Here is a 25347-nt window from a genome sequence, read left to right on the forward strand (position 1 = left end):
GAGTTCTATGTAATAAATTAAATTATAAATATTTGTAGGTCATGAAGCTAAGTTTGGTACGTAGATCTCGGTCAATTTTGATCTCCGTGAATTTGTGTTGTATATGAATGAAATGATCTACGTGGCTAGATGGTGCATGAAGTATATATACATGTATCTTCGATTCAAGTAGTTTATGTGGACTGATGTGGTATTTCTTATAGATTAAAGAGTCGGTGATTTAAACGTCGTGCAATGACCGTGTGTTAGATAACTAATGACAGAATGTTTTGTAGACCTAGGTTGACAAGTTGCTTTACACAAATTTCTTGACCTAATAACCTCAACTGCTCAAGTCATATTTTTAAGGAAATCGATTGTTATGAGTCTAAAATCATTGGATCAAGGATTTGATGAATTACAAAATAGCATCATTATTTATCCTTAATCAATTGAATGATAATGTAAAAATTTAATAAGTCTCATATCTCTGATTTATGTTCTTTTTTTGTTTTTTGTTTTTTTTTTTTATTTACATTATGCGATAAGAGTTGTACTATACAATTTTTAAACAAAAATATCTCTACGGTTATAACGTTGTTGTTATTTTTTCTTATTATTATTACCATACACATGCATACACAATATATATTTTTTATATTCTTCAATGGTAATAATGTATGGAGGCCTTCTATAATGTTCAAAAAAAATATTTTAATATAATTAAGATTTTAACATTAAATATTAATTTTTTTTTTTTTTTTTTTTTTTTTTTTTTTGCATTGCACATATAAAATACTAGCCTAAAAATTTAATAATAGTCAATAAAGTTAGGCTCTTAACGGAAACTAAAAAATGTTGGTATCATTGTTGATTGAAATGAATGGTTCAGATTATTTTGATTTTAGTATTTTGTTTTTATTTTTCTTACTTTATCCTCTATTATATCAATTACTTTTTCTAAATATCCCTGCATTTCGCCTATATAAACTTTAAAGTAACTGAATATGGTGCTCCCATCTAAAACTGCTATTGCACTAGTTAATGTAACATTTCGGCCACCGGTCATAATTATGTATTCTTTAAATATTTACTTTTATAAAAATTTTGATAATCTTGTATTGATATACGCCAAGATATTGAATGATACTTTGTTAAATTCCAAAACACTAATTTAAAAATACACATGGGAGTATTGGACAGTAGACTATTCACGCAATACGTGTATTGTAACTAGTAGAATAATAATTACCGATAACCTACTCATCTTATCCATCGCATACACATAGTTATATTATCTAAACCTCATTTTATGCATGTGATTATATACTATACAAGATTTATATAATAATTTGTGACATATTTATTAAGGTTAAGATTAATGCAATTGGCACCTAAGCCGCAGTATCACATCAAATCTGATAGTTGTAATGTGAGAGGTCCACTTTTATGGGGATTGGGGATGATTCTTTACAGGTTTCAGACACTAATTTTTCAACGTAATGAATTATTAAATCACCACGATTCAACACATCCATAATCTTTATAAGGTGAAAATATAAAAACTTTAATTTACTCCGAGAATAAGTTATTTTAATTACCTTTTGAATTCAAAATTAATGTAATTGATCCTTGTCCCGAACACCCGGCTGAAACCTACGTAACGGATGCATTTATGTCACGTAGTCGTCATCAATCGCATTCACTTTCATCCTAACCACTACCTAATTTTGTCATCATATCATAGAATAATAAGTCATTAAAAACCCATTGTTAATATACTTTAATGTATTATTTTTTTGAAATATACTTTAATGTATTATTTAGATCTGCAGGTAACTCTGTTATGTCTTGTTTTGTTTAATCACGTCAATAGCTGCTGTTTCATAGGCTGCAAAGGTTTCACATTAATATTTACGACTTACGAGCATATTGGGAACTATGTATTACTATTTTTATATGCTACTTAGAGATTTTATGTTTTTAATTTCAAATTGTTTTATTGAGTCCAATTAATTAAGTGTGTAGAATTATTCTTATTGTTGATTGTTGATAGGATTATACTATAGTTTTATTGGCCTGATAAATCAAGTGTGTAGGACTGTAGAGTTTTCTCAATTATATTCAGCTAATAAATTTCTTTTCTTAAATATTATCTACTGAATTATTGAGTTAAGTTTAATTTGTGTGGACAATATCCAACTGAGGAACTGATTTCGAAGATCAGACGTCAGTGTTGGTAATATTATATTATAGTGTGTGAATATGTAATATTATATTTATCATCCACATCTAATTATGTGTAGTGAGTCAATGTGATGGGGGTGGTGCCTATTATACTACCTAGTTGCAATTATTTTATTTTATTTTATATAAATAATATGCATGCATGGTTGAGCTTACTTGACTAGCTAGATTCCTCATGGCATGGAATTGATGTCCGATTGGAAATCTCAACTACCATGCATTAGGCTATCTTCATCTATACTGACGAGATGGAACATGATTTTCATACTTAAAAGTTTTTACGAGTTTGATTTTTGCTAACATCTTCTTGATCAAGTCCATTGCACAAGCACAACTAGTTCTCTTAGTAAAATTTACCCCGCTCTCTTGTATGATTTATGAGATATTATATAGGAACGAGCAGTTTATCAACCCTTGAATATATAGTAATTGCGAATTTTTCATGTCACCCAAAAACGGGTCTCATGCAAATCAATATTTTATCACTAATTTTCCTTAACTTCCCCATTACCTACAACGGTTTCTCTCGCCACCAAAAAAATAAAAAATAAAAAATCTCATACTAATCAACATTTTATCACTTCCCATCTATTTTTTAGTTCATATATAATTCATTATTAATTTACTTATGATCTGTTTTTCACTTTCGAGTTAAAATTCAAGCCTCCCACACTAATCTGCTGTACAAAATAAATAATTTGAATGGATTAAAAATATAAATCACTTAAATTGTCTTTCTTACAATAGGAATTCATATGCAATTAAAAATTAGTCATGACGACGCAAAATTGTAATTAAATAAATTTTTAATAAAAAAATATAACAAAATTATATTCATATATATCATCCCTATTTCTATTGTCTTGGCGTAATGAATTGTGTGGATGTCGTCGTTACTCGCATTAACAAATATTAAGTGAAAAAACAAGGATGGAAAGATTTTATGACCATACAAAAAATTAAATAAAATGTATTACTCATAACTTTAAACTATCACACCGAAATAACTTAAATTCAAGAGATATAACCTTAATATAATTCACAATATATATATATATATATATATGAAATAAAACATACCAACTTATATTAATAAAGAATCAAAAATGACGAATACAAGATGGTACAGAAGAAAACCAAATACAAGAAGAATCAGTCAAAGAATCCGTGGCCCGAGCAAGTGAATGAGCTAACAATTTACTGAATTACGCACATAACGGAAGGACAGTGAGTCAACGATATTGGATGTAGTACATAATATGTTAAAAACAATATATATATATATATATATATATATATATATATATATATATATATATATATATATATATATATATATATAGAGAGAGAGAGAGAGAGAGAGAGAGCAAATACATTAATTTTATAATAAAAACATAATAATTTGAAATTAAATATCTCTTAAAATTATATACTAATCATAATTACATGTCAAACACTCAATTTATGAACATTTAATTTTAGGTTTATTTACCTACAATTAATATATTACGGACTTAGAACATTATTATAATTATTTGACATGATACATTATATTTATAGTTAACAAATTATGTATTTACAAATATAAATTTATGTGTATATAATTAACAAATTATATTGTAAAGATGAATTTTGATCAAACCAAAAGAGAAAAAAATTGCACCAATTTAAACAAAATAACATTTTTGGGACCAAAATTGACATTATAATTTGCATTTAAAATTAAGGTGGGCTTGTGATTATTAACTTTAAAAGCATGTATGGGTCAAACATGAAGCGTGCAGTTGAGTTGGTTCACGAACAAGACAAACCGTCCATCCATATTGGATAGGGGTAACACTATTTATATTACATTTTAGTACTAAATAACACAATGTAATTTCATTTAATTAATTCTTAAGTACATTCTATAAAATTTCGTACACATATATTACATTAAAAAAATTGTTATAATTTTTGGATTTTTCAATGGACAAACGGTCTCTCCATAATCTATACATTGGCCCATCCAAAGAAGTAGGGATTTTATGCAATAATTTAATTTGAGTCATATGTTATATAATGCATGGTATACCTTTAAAAATATAATTGTAAATAAAAATAAAAAATATAAGATTTATTAAAAATTTCTGCTAATTATAAAATATTCAAAAAAAAAAGTATAATAAAAAACCATCCACCAAACTTTCGATGCCGATGTTAACTTCTCCTACAGTTAAGTTTTCAATTGTAGTAAAAACAATGTTGCAAAAATCGAGCCTAATCGGCGTTAGGCAGCAACTGGCCGCCTCGAACAGTGCCGAAACCAGCCTTTATGCGGTCGGGGGCCTTAGTCGACCGAATATACACTGTGCGACATTTTTTATGTATTATTTGCTCAAAACGACGTTGTTTTGAGCCACCCTAAGAAAATCATCTTACTAGTTATTTAATTCCTAAATTGTTTTTCCTCCACCAAACTAATTCCACTCGTCATCCAATCCAACATTGTTATTTGTATACAATTTACAATTAATCAATGATAGGATTTATAGATGTTCTTTAATCTTTAGGTAATTAGGTTAATATTTAAAATTTAAAGATTATTTAACGTCTAATCTTGCAAGATTATGCACATGTTGAAATATAATCTCAATGTGGATCTGTTAATTGCATTTTTATTGTGGAATGCATATCCAAAACCATGGCTATGAACAATCCTTATGCTGTGAAACCGTGTCCACCTTAGAAGGTGGACACAGTTCTATGTTCATAATTACTGAATATATGTTTATAATTATAAAGTTATATATTCATAATTTTTGAACTTTATATTCATAATTATTGAACTCTATATTCACAATTACATAACTCCATGTTTATAGTTACAGAATCCTATGTTTATAATTACTGAACTATATGTTCATAATTATAAAGCTATATATTCATAATTTTTTAACTTCATATTCACAATTATTAAATCTGTACATTCATAAGTACATAATTATATGTTCACAACTATATATTCATAATTATATATATATATATATATATATATATATATATATATATTCATAATTTTTAAACTATATATTCATAATTATGAATAGTTTTAGAACCGTGTCCTCTTGTAAAGTGGACAAGGTTCCACACCATAATTTGCCGGCTAGGAATGCTGTTAGTCTAATGGGCTGAATAGTACAGGGATGGTTTGGGCTTTCTGACAGGAGGATTTTGTCAAGTCCAGTTGAGTCTAAAAAAATCTAGAGTTTTAGGACTTCAATTAAAAATTTTGTTGTTAAATATTACTCCGTATAATTTGTCTATAGTACTCTAATATTATGTTGTGGAACCAAAATTGGTATTTACTCTTGTTTTTTTTTTTTTTTTTTTTTTTTTTTTTGAAAACTTACTCTTGTTTAAAATGAGTAGAATTGAAGCCATTTTTTTTTGTTTTTTTTTTCCTCCAAAATGTTGAATCCCCAACTCCAAGTTAGGGTCTCCCACACTCCGGATAAAATAATGTTGAGTTTCAAATCTTGGTCTCTTTTCCCAAATACTACTTATGGGCTAAGTCTGTGCGGACATTATTTTTGTTTTTTCTTTTGTCTCCTAGCTGTCGAATGCAACAGTGAAATGACCAATGACCATACAATATAGCAATGCGATTCACGGGCAAGCCAGCATGCATGCATGGCTGCAGCTTCCTAACATTTGCCGAGAAACACGGCATGCACCTGTACACATCATTGAATAAGTTGACCATACAATCCGAGTAAGAACAACATAATAGAGAACAGAGATTCAAACGCAAAAATTTTCCCAAGTAGAAACGATAAGACCCCTCACTTCAAATATTACTAGAGTTAGGCTCCCAATGTTGAAGTAGAGTTAGGACGAGTCATATAGTTATAAATGGTCTAATGGGGAAACTATGGTCTATGCAAATTAAAAGTGAGATATATTTTCACCTAAATTAATTCTCCGTTGCTAACTATTATGTAGTGTGATATTGTGATCTGTTAATATTTAAATGAGTGGTCACATGATTGAACCCGATGGTGAATAAAAAAAAAACAAAATTAATTATCTGTTACTCCACTGGGTCTAGGACCGTGCCAAGGCCATGGATGATGGATTAAGAAGGTGTAGTGACATGGTTGGAGTGGGCCGGCGGCCTAGCCCAATGGCTTGTAATCTAACTTCAGAACATTTTAGGTAGTTTGTTATAATTAAATTAGGATTATATATATATATATATATATATATATATATATATATATATATAACGGCTTCGAATCCGGTGCACCCCCTCTAATAGATGAGACCATGAGGCCTCCTAATATCCATTGATTCAATTTCCATCAATGGTTGAGATTATAAGAGATTATGGTAGTAATTAAGGACATTTTCCAATGTAAATGATATATTAGTAATTGTAATTCTAATTTATTTATGGACATAATATTATTGGAATCTGTAGCATTAAATTAGAGAGTTTGTGGATGGAAATTAATACTTTGAATTACTACAAAGGCTGATGAGGTGAACTTGGCGTGAACAAGGCTTGAGGAGAAAACGAACGGGTAAGTGCATTTACGTGCCATCGTCTGTGCATACGCTGAATATTGGGGTTTTTTCCGCTAGGATGGTGGGAAGGGGGTGGGGGTTGGTGGACGAACTAGAATATCTGTTATGTGCGTAGCGTGTGCGTGTTCAGTTGGTGAACAAACTATTTTTTTTTCTTCTTTTTTTAGGCGGGTGCACCACTGTTTTCGTGTTGATGCGTTTTTTGGGGGTTGCCTTGTTTGGTGTTGTTGTTTGTGCATAGCAGTGTCTTACCGTGTGCAGGATAGGGTGTGGTTTAGTTGCTAATTGGCAATATTATTTATATTTTCCTATCTTTCTCATTTAGTTTATTTGTGTTTCTGTTGTTAGGTTGATGCGTGTGTGTTGTTTGGTTGGTGCGTGAACCAAGCGATTCTTGAGCAAGAAGGTTTAATTAAAATTAGATGACCTAAAAATTGATTGAGAATTGGATCCGTGTGTAAATTAATTTAGTTCTAGATACAGACATTTGCTTTGGAACTTTGTGCATTTTTGGCAATGGAACTTTGCATCATGTGGTCCGTGTCGTTTTTTTAGTTTTGTTATTTACACTGGTGTGTGCATTTTTATGGTACGGCGTGTGCAAATTTTTGGCAATGGAACTTTGCACCATGTGGTCTATTGTACACATCATAACACTCCAATGCACACACCAAATATAAAAAACAAAAGCATATGAAGAAATAGGTCTGTGCATATCGCCTGTACAAAAAACAAAAGCATATGAAGAAATAGGCCTGTGCATATGAAGAAATAGGCATGTGCAAAAAAAAAAGGCGTGTGCATGATAGTAGCGTACGCATGTGCGTAGGTGCTGGGATTTTCAAACACATGATAATATTAAGTGGAACTGGAGGACACATCTTTATTACGAAAATGTTATGGTCGAAATTCAAAAACTAACACCAACTACTTGGAAAGGGGAACCAAAGTCAGAAACCCCAACTAACGCATCGGACTCCAAAGTCAGGCCCAGGAGGTCATCATGGAGCTCCATAAAGTGGGTCATGTCCTCCAAAGCTCCAGCTAACGCATCGGACTTCTCAGCATATATCGTAGCCACAGTCTGCAACATTAAAAAATTGTGTTCATATTACAATGCATACTTGAAAAAACAACTTGAACTATTTTACCGGCAAAAATCTAACCTCAGCATAATAAAAAAAATCCCAATACGAAACAAAACACACACAGACTAGTTACAACACCATTAGCATGAGCACCAACCCCTACCCCCCACAAAAAAAATACACTAATCACAGACTATGTACGCACAAACCCATAGTAAATAAAGCTACAACAAGGGTATACTATACTGCATTCACCTCTAACCCCCTACGCACATAGCGAAATTGGGAAAAAAAAAAGATATACACAGTAATACCAACAAATACCCAAACAATATTTCCAGTACATTACAAATACTATAATGCATTAACCTCCTACCCCATACGCACATAGCATACTTTAAAAAAAAATAAAAATAAAAAATAATAAAAAAAACAGCAAGCTACATTACCAGCAATAATCCAACCTCATTGAAAAAAAAAAAACCCCATTACGAAACAAACACAAATCGAACCCATTACGCACAAACCCATACTGATTAAAGCTACACCATGTTTACACTGTACTGCATTCACTGCCTAACCCCTACGCACATAGCATACTTAAATATGCAATTTGTACAATATTGAATGTTTAAATAACACATTGCACTACATTACAAAACCAAGCATTACATTACAAAACCAAGCACACTCTGAGGCAGAGATACGCATTGACCCACCCACATCGGGCGCCGGCCGATCGGCTTGGGGCACTTCAACTGTTGTTGTAGCTCATTAGCAAAAGCAGCAACTCATATCGCCTATTCACCTCCCATCATCTGGGAATGGGGACACAATACAAAAACCGTGTGATGAATTAGGATTTGAAGGAGATTTTCATCAGCATTAAGATAGTGTTTGTTTCGCGGGTTTAGAGCCCGGGAATGAGAATAAAAGCATCTCAACAGGAATGTTACCTTAAAGATATCTCCAAACATCCCCTGCAGTGGACTCTGGCGTCGTAATCCATAAAACTTCTCAGCTATTTCATCTAACAACTACACAGCCATCAAGATAAATGAGGCAAATAACTGCAAGCTTGATCTGACCCAAAGCATGTTTTACCCAAAATATCTAACAGATGGAAAAGTATTTCAAGTAGGACCTCATAAAATGTTGGTTCTCTTTCTATACTGAGCTTGTAGACCAACCTCAACTTATTAAACAGAGGGATTGCATCTCTCTGCAACCTGCATTATAATTATCATTCAAATGCAGTAGCAAACAACTCTTTAGACTCTAAATTGAAAAATACAGAGAGGAAAAAGAGTTGATCTAATTCATTACATAAAAACACAATGCTCTCATAATCAGATGGTACCAGAACAAACACACACCCTCTCCCCACTACCAAACCAACACTCTGTTTACAATTTTTTTTAAAAAATGTCTCCAACCAAAAACCTCGCCCGCCTCGTCGAGATGCGAAAACCCTAGTTGCCACCGACCACCGTCGAACTAATCTTCGAACAAAATGATTGAAACAAAAATGCGAATAAAAAAAAGACTTAGGAATACCTTGAACACCACCGGTAGCCTCCCTCTTCCGACACTTTGGCCATCGGATGGAAGACCAAGCTATGGAGAATCCGATCGAGGAAACAGCTTCAGAGATTGGTTGTTCCGAGAGACAGAGAGACGGGATGAGGCGATGAGAACGAGAGGAAATCGGAAGAATTTGGGAAAGTGATGGAGGTCGAAAATTGGAGAGGGAGAAAGTGATGGAGGTCGAAAAGTGATGGAGCGGGAGTTGGACTATGGCTGGAAGAGACAGACACAGAAGACGAAGGGTTGAAATACTCACGCAGATTCCCAGGCGAAATTAAATACATGCTATAATAAAAGCCATTGCGAAATTACAAAACAAACCCTAATGTCCTCACAAAGCTTATACACATGGCAAAAAAACCCAAATCATCTGGACCATTCATCTAAACTAATTAAGGGTCAGAAAAGGTGCTCACGAGCTCATCTGCCAAGGGGGTGTGCACCGGATCCAAAATCTATATATAACAACAGTTTATAAATAGAAGTCTTATCTCCATAAGGACCATTACTTGTTTGTTTGTTTTTCTAATCACATTCAATTCTGATACAATAAGGGCATCCCCAATAAAGGAACTATGTACATATTTTAAGAGAAAATTGCCAATATGGAAGGATAATAATGAGGAGAGAGAATGTTAGAGTTGGTACTGCAAATGTAGAGATTTTACAGAAAAAGTGAGACTCACCTATTTTAATAATTTCCAAGAAAAGACGCGTGAAGGCCACAAATGGCGCCCAACGTAACGGGCGGCGCTAATGACAGTCTTTATTTTATTTATTTATTTATCTTTTAAAATCAGCATTTGTTTTATTTTTTTCACTTTTCTACCATTTTCTCTTTTCTAATCACACTTACAAAAACTTCTCAAACCCACACCGAAATCCCTACTACTGACGATGCCCTGGCCTAATGCTCCACTTATTCTTGATTTATTGATTTATAGTTTATAATCATTAATCTCGATCAGAACTAAAAGTTAGGGGAAAGAACCGGAAAAGGGAAAGAAATAAAAGTGCAATCAACATAAAGCAGTAGAGTATGAACAAAGATCACCCAAAAAAAGGGGGGAAAAGGAAGCAGTTAAAGTGTCCATTTTGCCAAATCATAACACAACCTTCTTCGTTACATATACATGCAATGTATTGTATACTATAATAATAATAATAATAATAATAATAATAATAATAATAATAAGGGGAAGGTTACTTGGTCAATTACCTCAATAATAATACTCCCGACCTTTCTTAAAATTAAGATGAGAGTGCACAGCCACTCATACCAACTAGTTGATTACGTCAACCAAGATTAGTGTTTTCACCAACATAACAATATTGATGGGTTGGTCAGAAATATTGACTATCAGCAAAATCGTTTTAAAATTAATTAATATTCATCCATTACTATTTAGAAAAATTAGATTTTTGATCACTTTGAGATGGTTTCGGAACATGAAAATTGCAAACAATAATATAATATTATATTATATTATATGTGTGTATCTTTTGAATTTTTGTTGTTTTTGTTGTTGTTGTTGTTTTTTTTTTTTTTTTTTTTTTCAATTTTAAAGATTTTAATTTAAAAAATGCATTTAAATATTATAATTAATTTAAAAATGAGCTAGAATCAATTAAATCATTCCCCTATATTAAATGTCCATTAACTAATAGTAGCGAAAGCAAAGTTGATATGTGATAATTGGTCAAAACTAGCTAGACGGAGCCTGTCTCCGAGTTGTTCAATACAACACCGATTAATTGTTTTACTTTTTAACAAATCAATACATATCATTGTTCTAATCAATATAAGTCATGCCTCGACACAACAGAGCATTTAGAGATATAAATCATAGTAACTTAACTGAACATTAAAACAAGACTTGCTAGTGAGACTCGATTCCTAGTCATTTTTCTCAAACTTCATTATTGTGATCAATTAAACTATCAATACCGGTAAATTAATGAAAACCTTCCGACTCTAATTGATTGTGTCATTTACTTTTTGCACGATTTTTAATACAACGTAACAAATGTTATTAACTTTTCAATTTTACGCCTAAAAAGTAAGTGTTATTTGTACAAAATACAATTGTACTCACCTCTAGAAATTTGAAAAGTCACTATATGAGTATCATTTCCTTCTAGAATATATTGTTCTTATTTAGGAATAAGTATTATATTGACGTTTATAAATATTATATAAATTAATGTATGCATTCAATAATTGTATAAATATAAGCTGGCAATGTATCATCCATTACACAAACATTAAAAATCGAAATCCGAGAAATTAGCTTTCCATGGCTGATGATAACACAAAGCAGCCTTTGCTTTCCCCCAGGGGAAGAGACGGCGGAGACGACCACGTGGTCGGTCTCGCCGACGACGAGTTTCTTCTCCGGCCGTCCCTCGCCTCTTTCCGGTCCTCGTTCGTCCCCGACCCCGATGACATCGCTCCGATCACCGGAGTCCGCGATTTCTTCCGGGAGTTCAGGGTGGAATCGAGAAAGCTCTGGTACCTCGCCGGCCCCGCCGTCTTCACTTCTCTTTGCCAGTACTCCCTAGGCGCCATCACCCAGACCTTCGCCGGCCATCTCACCACCATCGACCTCGCCGCCGTCACCGTCGAGAACTCTGTCATCGCCGGCTTCTCATTCGGCGTCATGGTACCCAAACCAAAACCTTTTCTTTCTATGCAATGAAATTTTCGGGATTGATAATATAATATAATGACTACAAATTAATAATTATCAAAAATTTGTTGTCCTTGAACTTGAACTATAACCTAATATTTGCCGAATAATTTAAGCCAATCAGCTATGAACAATTTAGACTGATTTATTGCAGAGTTTACTTGAACACATTCTCTAGTCAATTTGAGTCTGATTAGCTATAAACAGTCTAGATTGATTGCGAGTTTTTCTGGTCACCCAAAAGAAAAATTGAAAATTTGTGAATATTAATGATTCCAATTAATGTTGAACAGTTGGGAATGGGGAGTGCGTTAGAGACGCTATGCGGGCAGGCGTTTGGGGCGGGGCAAATCGACATGCTAGGAGTATACATGCAGCGGTCGTGGGTGATTCTGAACGCCACCGCCGTGATCCTGACGGCGCTGTACGTGCTGGCGGCGCCGTTTCTGCGGCTGATAGGGCAGACGGAGGAGATATCGGCGGCGGCGGGGAGGATGGCGCTGTACATGATCCCGCAGCTGTACGCGTACGCCATGAATTTCCCCATCGCCAAATTCCTGCAGGCGCAGAGCAAGATGATGGTGATGGCGTGGGTTTCCGGGGCGGCCATCGCGATGCACGCGCTCCTCAGCTGGCTCTTCATGCTCCGCCTCCGCTGGGGCCTCCCCGCCGCCGCCGCCGTGCTCAACTTCTCCTGGTGGTTCATCGTGGTGGCTCAGCTCATTTACATTTTCAGCGGCGCCTGCGGCCGCGCCTGGTCCGGCTTCTCTCCCAAAGCCTTTCAGAACCTTTGGGGTTTTGTCAGATTGTCACTTGCCTCTGCAGTGATGCTCTGGTCAGTCATTTTCCAGCTTTAACTTAAACTTTAACCTTTGGTCTGACTCTAATACCAATTGAAGTATGTGCTCCATCTCAACTAAAAGTTCAAGCTCATAGTTAAATTGCACATTAATGATTATATACTCTACAATCTGATCATTAAGTTGTTCTAGTCAAGAATTTATAAATTTATAGTTACCACTTAACAGTTGGACCAACTTAACTGAATTGTCTTTATGCCTATTTATCTGATACTATAATATCTATTATATAATTATATATATAATACAACATTGTACCAAGTTATTTAAAATTCATTGTCACATTTTTTTTTATACCAACAGAAAACATTTTTCAATCATTTGACGCACTGCGTGACCGAACATCACATGTTGTATGATGTTAGTCCACAGAATGTCGATAAAGAAACAAAAATCTGAGTTCATATATCGGTAACTAATCACTGTGTGTCTGTGCATATAAAACAATAGATTCAATCTTTTTTCTTCATTTTAAGTATTTGTAAATTGAATATTTTTTTTTTGGCAGCTTAGAGACGTGGTATTTTATGGCATTAGTCCTCTTTGCTGGCTATCTAAAGAATGCTGAGGTTGCGGTGGATGCCTTGTCCATTTGGTACGTACAATGACTATATAACATAGTGCGATTAATTAATTTTAATATATGATTTCATCTTTATATAATATATTTGATTTAATTAACGAGTATTATATCAAAATATTTATTAATTTATACGATAACGTTTGTGATTGGTAGGGTTTGTAGGTGGCGTATGTAGATTATAGTGCATGCCAGCAAAAGATTGCCTGAAATTTTTGTTAATGAATACTGCCATTGTTTTGTTTTATTGACTATGACAATAACACGTTTGCTTTGATTGTCGTTATTGCACTATTCTTTTTTTTTTTTTTTTTTTTTTTTTTTTTTTGGTAATTGATTAGGATAGGAATTCGATAATGCATGTAAAAGTATGATGACTTGGCTAATCAACATTTCATTTGACTGTCATTATTGCCCTATTTGTCCTTTTATCACCTAGAGAAATGAATCACTGATTACGATGACACTATATAAATAAGAGTTTTAATTATTAGGTGTTTTTTTTTTTAATGTTTATATCAAAATTTTAAGAGTAAATTAAAGTTGTGAGTAAGATTTGAAAGTTTAAATAATATTTTTTATTATTGGATATTTTTTAGTCTTCTTTTTCTTTTACTCTATCTTTTTGTCTAAGTTAAACTGTTGACATAAATGTATATGCAGCACAAATATACTTGGTTGGGCAGTCATGGTAGCCATTGGATTGAATGCAGCGATAAGGTTAGTTCGTCCTCCAAAATCACCACTTCCATCAATTTAACATAATTTAGTCATAGGCATATAGGGGTAACTTTAGCCAAATGGGTCGAACAATTAGAGTCTAATTGACTTTTTAATTTAAATCAGTTAGTTATAAGTCGCCTAAGCTAATTTACCTCTTTATATTTCTTTAATTTGCCCGCTATTTCAATAGCGAGTTTTTTTCATAAATCAAAGTGATTCAGTCAAGTTGGTCAGATTATTGTTCACTTGATAATCACAATGTTACAAGTTCAACTCCTAACGTGAGCGGTCTATTGGCCTCATTGGTTTGAGCCCATAAGCTATATTTTATAGACAACCTAGTTGATTTACCTCCTTATGGTCCTTTATCGATTAAGATCACAAGGCAATATTTATTCAATGATCTAGTCAAATATATAAACGTGACAACTTACGTTGAATTGCAGTGTTAGAGTGTCGAACGAGCTAGGCGCAGGCCATCCAAGAACGGCGAAATTCTCAGTGGTGGTGGTTGTAATGTCGTCGTTCTTGCTCGGCGTCCTCATCTCCGCCGTCCTGTTAATCTTCCGGCGGCAGTACCCGGTGCTGTTCGCCGACGATGAGGTCGTCAAGGCTCTCGTCTACAAGCTAACGCCGTTGCTCGCCACCTGCATCGTCGTTAGCAACATCCAGCCCACTCTCTCCGGTAACCAATTCAATAACACCACAACCATTTTTAACGGCCGCCTCAGATTTTTGCCATTTCAATCTCATTATATTGTCTGTGTATAGGGGTCGCCATTGGAGGAGGATGGCAAGCTTTAGTTGCCTACGTCAATATTGCATGCTATTATTTGTTTGGAATTCCGGCAGGTTTAATATTGGGCTATGCTCTCAACATGGGTCTTGAAGTAAGTATATATATATATCCACTTCGACAATAATTACAATGTTTTAATTTACAACATCGTACTAAAGTTGACTAATAATATATATCAATAAAAATCCTATTTTGTTTTTGTATTTGGTGATGTGAACAGGGCATATGGTATGGAATGCTGGGGGGAACTGTGGTACAAACATTAGTCCTCTTCTGGATAGTCTACAAAACCAACTGGAATAAAGAGGTATTTTCATTTGTTTTTGAAAAATCAAATACTATAGGATAAATGACACTTTTTATCTCTAAATTATACAGAAATTATATTTTTAGTATAAATATTACATTCATAATCCGACTTGACCTGTCTCACAAATAAAGATTAGTGAGATGGTCTCACACATTTTTTTCCTACCAATTATATGCAAAGTGAATATTTTGTCCCTCAATTATCTAGAGTGTGACATTTTAACCAAACCTTAATTAATTCAAAAACGAAAGAAATCACTTTGCAAACAACTGATAGATTAAATGTGAAAAATTAAATGACAAAGAGTACAATTTCTTAATATTTAAAGAGTGTAACTTTTTTAAGATAATACAATAATAATATATTTAATAATATCTCAGCTTAATTGCAATTAAATTAAGTTAATCTGTAAATTGCAGGCTTCCATTGCAGCAGACAGGATAAAGCAGTGGGCAGGAGAGCCAGAGACAAAAGAGATCGATTGATTGAACTACACAGCCCAGACATGATACATTGAACACTAAAATTGGTAAAATCTGTGTTTTTTATTTTCTTCCTTTTAGTAAAAAAAATAAAAAATATTAAAAAAATGATATTAATTTAATGTATAGAACACTGAGGATTATGATGACGCCAGAGGTCATGTGAGAAGGGAAAACAAGCGGTGCACCGTACCGGAGATCAGCGCATAACCGTCGCCGTTTCCGTTCAATGCTACGTGTCCGTCTGGATTATTTCCTGATTAGATTATTTAGATATAGGTTTATATTTACAATATTCATTTGGACTTGTTTGTTTTATAGATAACCATTGCGGAATTATATCCTTTATTATTATTATTATTATTATTATTATTATATTTAATCTCATTTATTCTTCTCAAAAGGTTGAATCAGTAACTCCAAAGCTCCCCAACACCCCGATTTGACTGAGCATCTGAGATGATGTATTTAATCTCATTTATGAATAATGTAATACTAAAATGTTACACAACCCTACACGACATTAAACATATCCAAAGATCTTAAATTTAGATTAGTGCATCTACTCACTATATAATATATATGCAACTTGGATTGTAGCAATGCAATGGAGTTGGCCTTTCATGTGGATCCGAATGAATTATCATTTCCACCGAGGTTAATTTTTGCTTGTTAGACAAGACAAATAGCAAATTATAAATTCTTTCTCGACAAGAATATTAGTTCTAATCTGGTATCACTAGTCTAGGATTTTATCTCTTTCATGGCTACCTACCTACCTCCCTCACCGTTGTTGATGATTTTGTCGGTTCTTCCGAACGAACCGTTTCTAATGTCACGGTTCCTTCCTCGTTGTCTGTGCCCACGAACCACGAATTCTGTGTGCGGCGTATCACTTTGACAGTATTAAACTGACATTCAAAATTTTTTTATTTTAGAGAACGCAATTAACTCCATTCCTGTGTGGCCAAAATTTAATGGGATATGTTGATGGTTCGACTCCCCCAAGAATATTAGTTCTAATCAAAAGCACTGAAGCCTAAGAAAACCAACTACTCCTTATTTCTCTTTCCTGCCCCAAGCTCATGAGGACGTAAATCGAGTCAATCTAGTTTCAAAATTCAACATCAGATTGTACATACAATTTTGTGCACAAGGAGTCCAACCCAAATCCAGACCCCCAATATAATGTTTGTGGAAGCTAGGGATCGAATTCTCACCTTATCGCTAGAAGTAAGTTTTGAGTGAAACTTCTCATATACTAGATATTTTGTTTTTTTTTTAGGGATTTGATATTATATAACATTTAAAAATGTAAGGAAATTAAGTGGTCCATAAGAACTTTCAAAAAAAAAGTGGTCCATAAGAATTGATGGACAACTACAAGCACAATATAATGCAATCACAACAGACGAGAGAGTCGGTCGAGTTAATTGACTGGCCACCAAATAAGCATAAGTGGAAGCTAGCTAGATACCTTGTTGTAGAAACAGGAAACAAAAGGGGTGTCTTTGGGACACTACAGTTAAATTAACAGTTTTATTTTTCACTAACATATGTAAAATTTTACCTTGTTATGAGTATACATATCTCATGATTTAACGGATGGGGATTTAATCCTTTAGTATGTTAAGGTCATTTTTTGGTTACAACTCCGGTAAAAGCTAGTGAATGCGTAACTTTATTTATATATATGTGTGTGTGTAAGAATCAATGTCATGTTTCGATAAATTTGTGATCCGCTTTGATACCAATCTTTATGATCAAGAGTTTATTAATTACCACTATGGTAAATGCAATAACTAGTGATAAATGTGAGAAAAATTACACTTTTGGTCCTATGACTACAGGGGAGGTGGTAATTTTAGTTCGTGACTTTTAAAACTAACAAATTTAGTCCTTTTTGTACGCTTTTTTTTACACATTAAGTCCTTCCGGCCAAATCACCGGTGGATTTTGGCCGGAAAAACACAATCCCTTAATTTATTAAATATTTGGGGGGTAAAATGGTCAATTCAGATTCTACTTTCTTCTCCCTTCTCCTTCCTACTTCTTCGTTCTTCTTCTTCCTTCTTGATGAACATACAGAAACCTCAACGACATCATCCACCGCCGACGGAGCCGGGACAGAAACCTCAACGACAGCTAAAAGTAATGAGATAGATACCTGTGACAAACAGGAGAACTCAAATGACAGCTACCGGTCCAATGCATCACACCAAAATTCTGCCGGAAGTTTGAGGGAAAATGTTATGTTAGATCCAACTGATTCAAGGGCTGTTGCTACTGGAAAGGAAAAGTCTAATCAAGTTGGTAAGAAAAATTCTGCTCGCAAATTTCAGTATCATCCTATGGGAAATTTGGATGAAGATGTAGATCCTCCATATGGATTGCAAAAGCCTATCCATACACAGGCAATGGCCCCACAGAATGCCCACTTTGGCCACTCAAAGTTTTTGATTCAGGTTCCAAAGAATCTTTTTGAAGTTATGTTGTGTGTATAGCATATGTAGTTTATTTTGACCAAATTCTTGGCATAAAAGTAAAGTTGTACCTTTGGTTTTTCTGTATTTTTTACAGGGGCAATCATCTGATGTTCTAAGAGATGGCAAAGGCCTGGCTGAAGTGCACTCTCAGAACTGGAGATATCAGCAAATCATTTTTTTTACGAATAAGTGCTCACTTATTTGAAGAAGATTTATCTCGCAGGTGTTGAAGAAGGTGACCGGAGAGATGCAGGGATGGTTGAAGATCACATTGGCGGCGGTGTCGACCAGAGTTCTTGTTTCTCTGGTGATTATGGTTATCCAGAAAGCATGTTGTCGTGGGAGATGAGGGGTTGAAGAACGGCGATCGGAGATTATGGAGGATGGGCCGGCCGGGAGATCGGAGAAGAAGAACGAAGGAGAAGGAAGAAGAAGGAAGAAGAAAGAAGAATCTGAAATGACCATTTTACCCCCCAAATATTTAATAAACTAAGGGATTGTGTTTTTCCCGCCAAAATCCACCGGTGATTTGGCCGAAAGGACTTAATGTGTAAAAAAAAGCGTACTAAAAGGACTAAATCTATTAGTTTTAAAAGTCACGAACTGAAATTACCACCTCCCCTATAGTCATAGGACCAAAAGTGTAATTTTCTCTGATAAATGTGCAGTTTTATTTCCTTATACTTGCGTAGTTGCGTAGCAGCTAATGAATGTCACATAATGGTAGAATGTTAGACTTAACCTTCTAAGACAACATTCAATATAGTAAACAGAAGGGATATCACACCTTCAAAGCTGATCAAATAAAAAAAATACTATATACATGGACTCCCAATTTTATTTTTTACAGTCAAATTCTTGATGTAGATACTTATCTTATGACTCATCACATGATAAAGATATATTGTATTTGCTTGTCCGTTAGGAAATAAAACCGAGAGAATAGAAATTCGGAGTCCGTGTAGGAAAAGTCGATCAAATTATATGTCTAAATCTTTGATTGGATGGAGAAACGAGGTGTTACGTTGGCAAATATGCTTATGGATAAACGTATAATAGGTTGGGAACAGTTTTTAATGATGCTGTCGGAGATTGTGGGTAGATACTAATTGGAGTTAAATCACTTTATAAATTACTTTTTTAGAAGATGTTAACCAGAATATCTTGGATAGATCATAGATGCGTCATACCTCATTGATTGTTTATATATAGTAAAACTTTTTTTTTTTTTTTTTGAGTAGAGTAAAAATTAACATGTATTCTGCACCTATAGAGCCAAAAATAATATAAGACAAAATCTTGTGTGACCCTGTAGTACGAATCCTTATCTGTGAAACGGATTGAATCCAAATGAAAATGTAATACTTATATTAAAAATGTGATACTAATTATGAATAAAGTATTGTTTAAAAAAAATTAAAAATAAAATATTTATTACTTATATAAGAAAGGGTAATATTTTTTAGAAATATGTAATACTTTTATATTCTGATTAAAAGTATTATATTTGAGAATTTATTAGCTATGTAAAAGAAAAAAAAGGTGGTCTAGATAAGGTAGAATGCAACAGCACAAAAACAAAAACATAACCACATATGCGTGTGATATGAACAAATAAGGTGTGTTTATATAAAAAAAAAAAAAAAAAAAAAAAAGAAGGTGTGTTTATTAAATGAGAAAAGTTGTTTTTAAATTAAAATAAATAAATAAAAATAGAGAATATAATTACTTGTCTGTATCTTCAATTTTAAAACAAAAACTGAAAATGAAAGCTTGGAAAAGGAAAAAAAAAAAAAAAAAAAAAAAAAAAAAAAAAAAAAAGAAGAAGAAGAAGAAGAATTGAAATAATCATTTTTTCCCCCATTTCTGAGTATGATTATTCTTCTACTCATCCACAATTATTGTACCTTTAAGTGATTCTAGAGCTGCATGCCGACCAGTGTTTGTCAAATGTCAACGACAACAATGACCTATTATCACCGCACCAATTGGCCCCAATTTGTACCTATATTTTTGGCTCAATATCCACCCTGGCAATTTTATCCCCCAATATTTACTTCAGAAAATGCAACTGAATATAGGGGTGACCACGGTTCCGGTTCAAACCGGAACCGTCACTGTGCTAACCGGAACCGTCCGTACGGTTCCGGTTCCGGTTCTTAACCGGAACCTATAAGGTTCCGGTTAAGGTTCCTATAATATTGTCGGAACCGGACGGTTCCGGTTCCAAACCGAAAAAATAAAAAAAAAATGCAAAATTATTAAATTTTGCATTTTTAAAATTATTAAATTTTTTTTTAGTTTAAGTGAAATAAATTACTTAATTTTGCTATGAATAAATTAATATAAAGACCTTATGGGAGTAGTGACCAGAGAGTATTGAAACTGATAAAGGTAATTTTTAATCTATTAATGTTTAGAAAAATAAAGGAAACAAATGACAATGAAAAATTTATTGTCTTTTGTTTCCTTTGTTATCCTAATCATTAATGGCCTAAGAATTGCCTTTATTAGTTTCAATGCTCTCTAGTCACTATTCTCATAAGGTCTTTGCATTAAAACATAGCAAAGTTAAACATTTTATTCCACTTAAACTTACAAGTTACAACTGTCATCTTTAAAAAAAAAAAAAAAAAAAAAAAAACTCAAACTCAAGGCCTAACAATACTTAAAAACTTACAATTTACAAAAAAAAAAAAAAAAAAAAAAAAAAATACCGGTTAGAACCGGCGGTTCCAACCGGAACCGCCGGTTCGACCAAATACGGAACCGGAACCGGAACCGTGGTCATGTCTAACTGAATAATGAATTGACAAATCATGTATTTATCGCGTGAAGGTAATATGAATAAAGTAAAATAAAGAGAAGACTAGATAGAGAATCATTAAATCTTTTATTAATCATATTTTATTTTAATATATACATCAAATATAAAGGTTCAGTTTAACTATAATACTATTATTTGGAATAATAGTATTATATATCATAGTATAATGCATTTAGTAATGTCTATATATGTGGGAGAAGTAATGTCTACATATATTATTTATTCACAACACGTACTCTTTCTTGGACATTGCTATATCAATCTTATGTCTCATTAAAAATCTCATTACAAAAACCTAATGGGAAAAATCTAGTTGATGAAAAGAATACATGATATGTATCCATTCATGTGTTGCACTAGCTGTCTTGTTAAAAACTTTTAATTAAGAAAACAACATCAAAACGCAATCAAAGAAAAAGAGTACAAGTGTTGGTCTTTAGGACCCAATCTCCATAATTAATTGATTCATGTAAATGTCACTCCCCCTAAGATAAAAATCTTCAAACCCTACACAGAAAGACATCTTTAATTTCCAAAAATAAGTGTAGCAAGGGACTTTGTGAACAGATCTGCTAGATTGTCATTATAGTAATATTTTGTATAATAATATTGTAACTCTTCTGAAGCTCATGTGAGTTGAATTTTGACACTACATATACTTTGTCAAATATTCATAAACATATTCATTTATCATTTGTGAAACACAACCTTTATTGTTCTCATTTAGAACATTGGGGGTGATTCAGTACATAACAATTTTGGAACTTGACATTATAGAGATCAAACAAAATAGTCAGTATCCAAGTAGCCCATCAATAACCATATATTGGTTTCTCAGATAAAAGTTAAAATATTTGTATCTCGAGGATACCAGAGGATATGTTAAGCACTATTTCAATATTTCGTTGTAGGATGAGCACTAGATGTTGCTACCAATTTCATCGCAAATACAATACCATGTCTGATGTGATTATAAATCGTCTAGTCCTAATTTAATGCTCCAATGACAATGAAATAATGGACTTTTGTCTTAGGCTAGCTATCCTCATTATCCTCTTCGAATATAAACGGTTCCTTATCTACCTCAAAAGATTATCGAACAACCGTCAATGTGATAAGTACATGATACTTATCTTTTTTTTTTTTTTTTTTTTTTTTGAGTAACATGATATTTATCTATATAAATATCTTCAAGTCACTTTTCAATGTAGGCTAACTGGTGTGTTAAATTCCTTCAAAGAAATACTTGATTTGCATGTCGAGACGATGTTTGGTTTTCCAAATATTTCATTTAAAAAACTTTGTCTTTAGGCATGAGCTAATACTATCAAGCCACTGGACCAGGAAAGATTAGTGAATCAAAGGATACCTTTTATAATGTTGAAGACCTTCTGAATGCTTAACAATTGTACGACATCAGCTAGTCTTCATTCTCGGCCACACATGTGTTCTCCCACTACTTTGCTTCCCGCGCATTTCTCATGCATAAGTGTAGTTTCCTGTCTTTTAGTATATAAGAGTTGGTTTAGCCAAGTGGACAAACTTAGTGTTGTTAATTAAGTTGGAGGTTGAGGATTTTAACCTTTTGGTTGTATCTACTTAGTTTTTTTAATTTATTTTTTGATTTGTTCTATCTACTTAGTTTATTTTGTTCCAAACTTCCTTCTTTCCTTAATTCACTAAATTTCTATCATTTTTATTGAGTCAACACCTCATAAATAAATATGAACATCTGGTTTAAAGTAAGTCTTTTTAAATAAAATAGGTTCAGATCCATAGCGCCATAAAATGATGTTCCACGTGATACATGGCTCTGGCCTCATATTATTGAACCCCAGCAGTCCACCTGTACGGATAATACAAAATTTATTCCTCTTAATATTTTTTCGTGTAACTTGATCGTATCTCCACAGCTGTAAAGTTTGATAGTTGCATGAAAAACATATTTTTACATATAACTCCACCCCGTATCTCCGCAGCAGTAATAGTAAATTTATATAATATTATTATTTTCAAAAGAAAAATATTAGTAAATCTGTGTGCAGAAAGATAAACATACAAAAAATAAAATAAAATTGTAACTACTTGAAATATATTGGTCATGGTATAAAATATATAATTAGATATTATTCACTTAAAGGTTAATAAAAAAAAAATACATTGAGACTAGAACCCTTTATGAATTGTCATTGATTTTGATGAATTACAGCTTGGTCTTTGCGTGATTAAAACTCTTCTAAGAAGTTTAAGGTAACTACTGTTGGAAAAAATAGCTTAAAAGGGCATAAAATGGCATGTTAAGTGGCTATTTTGTGGTACAATTATCAGTAGGATCCACTTCCGATTTGGGTCGGGTCAAAGTGGATTCGGATTCTTCGTAGTGAGACGAAGAGACCGATATATTGTACGCTCAAAACGGATAATGGGTGAATGAGATATTGATTCTCAAAGTAGACCCATTTGAGTTGGAAAATGAAGGGAAAAAGTGAGCTTTTGTCCCACATTGCTTTGGAATGAAGATTTTCCCCCCTTATATACAAGAGCTCTTTTGAAGCTTGTAGAATTGTATAGCATAGAGGCTCTCGCGCGCGGGGTGGGGGCGGGGGGGAGGGGGTGCAAATCAAATTCCAACTAGCAGAGATTGAAAAAGGCTTGATTCAAGCCCGAGCTCGTGTGCGCTGGCACCTGGGGGCACGAATGTCGTCCGGAAATTGGCTGGGCCTTGCGGGCTAAGTTATGCCAAACTTTTGTATCATTTTCCAACTGGTATAGCCACTTGGTTCGGGTTGGGGTTCGGGCTAAGAGAGCACGAGAGGTTGTGGTGCACCGAGAGCACAACTCTCGTGCAACAGAGTCCACGAAAGGTGCAAGGGCCGAAACTGGATGAGGTCGAAAGTTGAGACCGAACCCTGTACGCTAACGGTCAGGAACCCGAAAGCTCTGACTGTTGAGGGGATTGAATTCATCTGTTACGAAATTAATTGTCTATTAATTCCAATTTTGAATTCTGAATTCAATTCCCAGGTAGTGGCCTGCTGTTATAGCTATTGGAAGGCAGCTTTAATGTCATTTTTAATTGTCATAATAAAGGCTATTGGCTCCTTCAACCCTATATAAGAGAGGGTAGAGGCAGTAGAGTTTTACACACAGCTTTACACAGCACGAAAGTATACTTTTCCAGCTTCAAAAATCTCTGCTTCTACTCTTTCTTTAGCTATACTCTGTTCATAGCCATTGTCTTGCTCGCCGGATCCTTTGTTTGAATGCTCAAACATTGGATCATAGCAAGTTTTATCCTGGGAAGCCTAGGCCACAACGCTCCTAGCATCTACGGGAGGTGGCAAATAAGGTTTTAAGGAAAGAGTGCACACTTGACTCTTGCAAAAAACCCAACACCAAACACTAGCCAATTTTCTTCAAATTTTTCTTCCCTTCTTTCCAGAAAATAATAGTCAATTTTTTATTTGATTATTATTTGTTTTCTACCAACGGTTCCAACAACTACTAATGACATATAAATATATAATATAGGTATAACCTGACACGATTTATGTAATTTTTTTTCATTCCCTCATTGTATGAGAAAAATGTAAAAGTAGGTATTACATTTTCTCAGATCAATATTACATTTGATTTTGACCCGACACGTTTCACATACGGTCTTACACAAGATTTTATCTTTTTTTTTTTTTTTTTTTTTTTTTTTTTTGGATGACCTTAGCTGCCAACAAATCACATTCGAGGTAAACTAACATAGATAACTTATAGTTGACCAACTCAAACTACGAACACTAATAGCTGAAGTCAAACTTATAATTTTGTATTTTGTATATATATATTGGACTATTGGAGGGAAATTAAAGCCGGAAGGGATACCCAAGGAGCTTAAGCTACATTACTACAATCGTTATGCTATGGACCCGTGTCCAGCATGCTGGACACGGGTAACAGTGTCGTTAGTGGCACTGTTATCTTCCATTTTTATTTTTAAAAAAAAAAAATTCAGACCGCTTTGTTATAGGAGTATATGTTCATAATTTTATTACTATATGTTCATAATTGTAAGTTCATAATGTCAGAGCTCTATGTTCATATTTTCATAACTGTACATTCATACTTC

General features: G+C 33.6%; 3 protein-coding genes across 5 annotated transcripts; 2 read left to right on the forward strand and 1 right to left on the reverse strand.

The window, feature by feature from the left end:
• Nucleotides 1–8638: 8638 nt before the first annotated feature.
• LOC109171984 (Golgi to ER traffic protein 4 homolog) lies at nucleotides 8639–9499 on the reverse strand. The gene is made up of 4 exons (XM_019321107.1): nucleotides 9441–9499; nucleotides 9028–9112; nucleotides 8840–8920; nucleotides 8639–8701 (listed from the first exon to the last, which is right to left on the reverse strand). Exons 1-4 carry the CDS (start codon nucleotides 9482–9484, stop codon nucleotides 8684–8686), a joined length of 228 nt encoding a protein of 75 aa, XP_019176652.1. The 5' UTR covers nucleotides 9485–9499; the 3' UTR covers nucleotides 8639–8683.
• Nucleotides 9500–11707: 2208 nt separating this feature from the next.
• On the forward strand, nucleotides 11708–16629 carry LOC109171977 (protein DETOXIFICATION 29-like). Of its 3 annotated transcripts, none has more exons than XR_002052676.1 (9): nucleotides 11708–12133; nucleotides 12454–12995; nucleotides 13529–13615; nucleotides 14264–14320; nucleotides 14770–15008; nucleotides 15095–15213; nucleotides 15343–15429; nucleotides 15852–15979; nucleotides 16528–16629. XR_002052676.1 is itself a non-coding variant. In XM_019321097.1 (9 exons), the coding sequence occupies exons 1-8, from the start codon at nucleotides 11768–11770 to the stop codon at nucleotides 15915–15917; spliced, it is 1563 nt and encodes a 520-aa protein (XP_019176642.1). In that variant the 5' UTR covers nucleotides 11708–11767; the 3' UTR covers nucleotides 15918–15961; nucleotides 16044–16253. The 3 variants fall into 3 exon arrangements, 2 of the variants coding, with proteins under 2 accessions (XP_019176642.1, XP_019176643.1); XM_019321097.1 differs by lacking the exon at nucleotides 16528–16629 and adding an exon at nucleotides 16044–16253 and having other exon boundaries at nucleotides 15852–15961; XM_019321098.1 differs by lacking the exon at nucleotides 16528–16629 and adding an exon at nucleotides 16047–16253 and having other exon boundaries at nucleotides 15852–15961.
• A 1291-nt stretch (nucleotides 16630–17920) lies between these two features.
• Nucleotides 17921–18749, forward strand: LOC109171844. The gene is made up of 3 exons (XM_019320920.1): nucleotides 17921–18379; nucleotides 18495–18565; nucleotides 18611–18749. The coding sequence occupies exons 1-3, from the start codon at nucleotides 17921–17923 to the stop codon at nucleotides 18747–18749; spliced, it is 669 nt and encodes a 222-aa protein (XP_019176465.1).
• Nucleotides 18750–25347: the final 6598 nt, after the last annotated feature.

Source organism: Ipomoea nil, unplaced genomic scaffold (genome assembly GCF_001879475.1).
Source record: "Ipomoea nil cultivar Tokyo-kokei standard unplaced genomic scaffold, Asagao_1.1 scaffold0382, whole genome shotgun sequence".
Classification (NCBI taxonomy): domain Eukaryota; kingdom Viridiplantae; phylum Streptophyta; class Magnoliopsida; order Solanales; family Convolvulaceae; genus Ipomoea; species Ipomoea nil.

Coding starts and splice junctions, on each gene's coding strand:
- LOC109171844 (XM_019320920.1), top strand. CDS start 17,921: ATGGTCAATTCAGATTCTACTTTCTTCTCCCTTCTCCTTCCTACTTCT. Junction 18,380..18,494: donor ACTCAAAGTTTTTGATTCAG/GTTCCAAAGAAT, acceptor TATTTTTTACAG/GGGCAATCATCTGATGTTCT. Junction 18,566..18,610: donor TCTCAGAACTGGAGATATCA/GCAAATCATTTT, acceptor TATTTGAAGAAG/ATTTATCTCGCAGGTGTTGA.
- LOC109171977 (XM_019321097.1), top strand. CDS start 11,768: ATGGCTGATGATAACACAAAGCAGCCTTTGCTTTCCCCCAGGGGAAGA. Junction 12,996..13,528: donor GCCTCTGCAGTGATGCTCTG/GTCAGTCATTTT, acceptor TTTTTTTGGCAG/CTTAGAGACGTGGTATTTTA. Junction 13,616..14,263: donor GTGGATGCCTTGTCCATTTG/GTACGTACAATG, acceptor ATGTATATGCAG/CACAAATATACTTGGTTGGG.
- LOC109171984 (XM_019321107.1), bottom strand. CDS start 9,484: ATGGCCAAAGTGTCGGAAGAGGGAGGCTACCGGTGGTGTTCAAG. Junction 9,113..9,440: donor GGCTACCGGTGGTGTTCAAG/GTATTCCTAAGT, acceptor ATTATAATGCAG/GTTGCAGAGAGATGCAATCC. Junction 8,921..9,027: donor GAGAACCAACATTTTATGAG/GTCCTACTTGAA, acceptor ATGGCTGTGTAG/TTGTTAGATGAAATAGCTGA.